Source organism: Cotesia typhae, unplaced genomic scaffold (genome assembly GCF_013202065.1).
Source record: "Cotesia typhae breed Kobodo isofemale line unplaced genomic scaffold, CoteBio_Ctyphae scaffold_13, whole genome shotgun sequence".
Classification (NCBI taxonomy): Eukaryota; Metazoa; Arthropoda; class Insecta; order Hymenoptera; family Braconidae; genus Cotesia; species Cotesia typhae.
The window spans coordinates 2,094,590-2,098,261 of NW_027423774.1; the positions used below are offsets into that span (position 1 = coordinate 2,094,590).

Below are 3,672 nucleotides of genomic sequence, written 5' to 3' on the forward strand. Positions count from 1 at the left end.
TTATGGATAGAAGGAGGATTATCATAAAACTCATGATCACAATTATTAGATCAATGTCAGCGTTTACTTATCTCTAATTGAGCAAAACGATTGTTATTTAATGCTTTTAAATTGCTATTAAAATAAAAATAGAAATATATATTATTTATAAGTAACTAATCAAAATATAAATTGCTGGGAATAAATGTTGCATCGAACCTTGATCTTTCAAAAACTAACGAAAAAATAGTGTTACAAAATATTAATAAGTACTCATTTGAACTGTTGCTAAACAAATGTTAATATATATATTATGTTAAATCTACTGCTAGAGCTATTGCTATCACTTATACTAATACTAATACTAATACTAGAAATTACTAGAACAGCGCAGTCTAGTGTGCTGTGCTGCAGAGATCGCTAGTTCATCTTACGGAATAAATTACCCGGTTACGTAATTACTACAAATATGATGTAACCCTCAGAGTCACATGGAGTAATTACTCTGTATACACACACGATACTTAGGCATTGAAAGGCGATGTATTATGATTAAATTCTCTTACACACACTATCAATCGTATTACACTATCCGTTTAACTTTTTATTGCAGGAGATTGTTAAGACCAAGAAACACTTTATCAGAGCTAAAATTTTTTATCAATTTAGTCATAATTAAATTATTTCAAAAAAATTACGAATTCTTATTTAAAAATTTTTGACGTCTTAAATTGGCCTTGAATAATTTTCGAAAGAGTGAATTTATCAAAAAATCATGAGACCTTTTTTTGGAGCGTTAAATTTCTTACAATAATATGTGACATTTTTTTTGAAACGTTTCTTGTAAAATTTTAACGTTTAATAAAATTTATTGCAATGTTATTTACCGAAGAATAAAAAGTTTTCTTTTTATTTTAATTGTGGGACATAATCTGGCATTTTTTTTTTATTATTATTTTTAAAATAAAAATTACGAAAAAATTCATTTATTTTATGGTAGACTCCATAAAATTTACTAAAAACTGAATAAAATTTACAGTAGACTACGGTAAAATTTGTTGAAAAAAATTTTAATATTATCTCACTTACCGACAAATGGTTAAAAAAATTTTTCTTCAGTTTTAATAGCAAAATTTTCTGCAAATTTCAATGAGTACTACAACAGACGATTTTTAAAAAATTTCACCTAAATTTATGATTTTTACATCGAATTTTATTGTACTAAATTTTCCATTCTGAATATTTTGAAACTCGTATTTATTTATATGAAATAAAATTGATAATTAAGTAATCCAATTCTAATAATCATGGTTTTTTAAGAGAATGTACTTGGATTGTGAAGTAACATTTTAAATAAATAAAGTGACACAAAAAATGAACACAAACAAATTTAAACGCAGCGGAATAAAAATGATAGAAGTATCATTAGATAGTAGAGTTGTATTGTTTATCATTGTAAACAGTAATGACTAATATGTATATACAAAGATAAAAACATTGAGGATGTTGAGAAGCATCTTAATAAATGGTGGCATTGCCACAAATAAAATGTAGGTTACTAGAGCAATGGTTGTAGTGCAAAGATTCCGTTCGAAGGTCCTCTCTGTGTCAGAAAATCGAACTTGTATGTATGTATAACGACACAAGTTAATAGCAAACCGATAAAATATAACATATAACTGAATATTTGCTTGTCTCGTGGTCAGAGATAGCACTAACAAGGGCAAAATTACTGTCGCGGCGTTTAATTTAAAAAAAATCTTAAGTAGGCCAAGAGCACTATTTATTACGAATCATTTCGTTGGAGCGTTAAGACATCAAATGTAATATTATAACATTAGAATTTATTATTATTATTATTTTATTTTAATACAATAATTTTACTTATTCAACTTTACATAATCGCTCTCTTTGCGTTAAGTCATCGTTAATTAGATGGTATTTGCTATGATCTAATTTAGATGAGATCTAATTCTAATGGAACAACTTTTCAGGATATGTAGGAAAGAAGTGTTAAAAAAAATATAAAGGACATTTTAAGCCTTTTTTTCTAAGCTGGAAATAGTGTCTACATTTTTAGAAATATTTTCTAGTAATTAAAAAAATTTTTATTAGTTTGAACAAAGCTTAAAGTCTAGACTGTTTAACGACATGAGGAATAATCATTTGAAACTTCTGACGTACCATTAAAAAAGTGGTTTTTTGCTGATCAGTTTAATATAATTGATAGTTAGATTGAAACTCCTATTCCATCATGAATCACGAAAAACGCCATACTACGCCGGGGGCAAAATTAGTGTCGCCTACTGCGTCAATTAGATTTTGAGTCAAAAATTCACTCAAAACGACAACGAGCCGATTGCGTGGTTTTTTAAAATGTTGAACAATCAAATAATTGATTGGCATAGCGCAAGCATTATTGTATGAATAACCACCATCTTTTGAAATAGCACGTCGGCTGTGTTCACTATCGAAGAAACTCATGCTGTTAATGTAACATTTTTCGATTCCTAAAAAACTTAGTCTCATCAAGTAAACAATGCTTTGCCATTTTTTCTTTAAATCAGTCAATGGACTTTCATATCTGTTAACGAAATCGTAATTTATATTGCACTCGCTTCTCAAGCTAAAAGTGCATCCGTAGAAAGCAAAGTCCAAACTAGCCAGCAGAATTTTACTGCGGTATTGTTCAATGGTGTCTCCAAGTTTCCAATTAGTGACAAAGCGCTTCCCGACGCTTGTTTTCAGTAATGAATTGAGAATACCACAAAGTCCTCTGGTAACGTTGATACTAAAGGGAAACACTTGGGCCAAATGTAATATCACAAACTCGCTGGGATTTTCATCAAGAAAGCGGTCGATTGGAGCTAGTCCTTCTTCTAAATCTATGTACGGTGTCTCGTCATCTAGGTAAATTTCTAATGACTTCGATCGCACAATCACTCCGATGTCAAAAAATCTCACTCCATATTTCATCTGCTGGTCCATCGTGAGGTCCTGGGCTCGAGATTCTTCGAGGTTGGCCATGTAGGACAGTGAAGAGTAGGAACCAATAAAAGCAAGATCACCGATCTTCTTCGAATTGGGTAATCTTGATAAAAACTTTACTCGTTCTGAGTACGGCTTGTATTCCATCTTTGAACAACCGCAAGCTTCTGATACATCGAAAAAGTACAGCAAGTGGATAAAAATTAGTAAGCACTTCAACATCGTGAATTTTTTCTTAAAGAACATACTTTTACAATTGTTTAAAATGGACTGTCTGTATTACTTTTTTAATATTAAACGGAAACGGACAGTTAGTATGCGGCCTAAAAATAAACACAATTTTCTAATTAAAATTTGAGGATACATAAAATTTTTAATAGTTAGAAATTAAAAAAAACAATTAATACTCACTATAAAAAAAATTCAAATAACAGGATAGAAATGATAACATTGTTATTTTTATTGAAACAAATAAAAAAATTTTATTATTACTCGGAAAAAAAAGTTTTTTATTTTTAAATATTATATTCGATTCAGAACAATCCTTTCTTTATCTGCAGATAAAGTACATGTACAATGTACTTTATCGATTCATATTCGTCCAAATAAATACAATTTTTTGCAAGTACTCTATTATTTTAATTGGAATAGCAGTTTAAAAATAGATTGAAAAGGCCTGTATTATCCCCACTTTTAATTAATATT

General features: G+C 29.2%; 1 protein-coding gene across 1 annotated transcript; it reads right to left on the reverse strand.

Annotated features, from left to right (window-relative positions):
- Positions 1-1,354: 1,354 nt before the first annotated feature.
- LOC141534826 (uncharacterized) lies at positions 1,355-3,672 on the reverse strand. Its single transcript, XM_074254406.1, has 2 exons — positions 3,216-3,672; positions 1,355-3,134 (listed from the first exon to the last, which is right to left on the reverse strand). The coding sequence occupies exon 2, from the start codon at positions 3,112-3,114 to the stop codon at positions 2,239-2,241; it is 876 nt and encodes a 291-aa protein (XP_074110507.1). The 5' UTR covers positions 3,115-3,134; positions 3,216-3,672; the 3' UTR covers positions 1,355-2,238.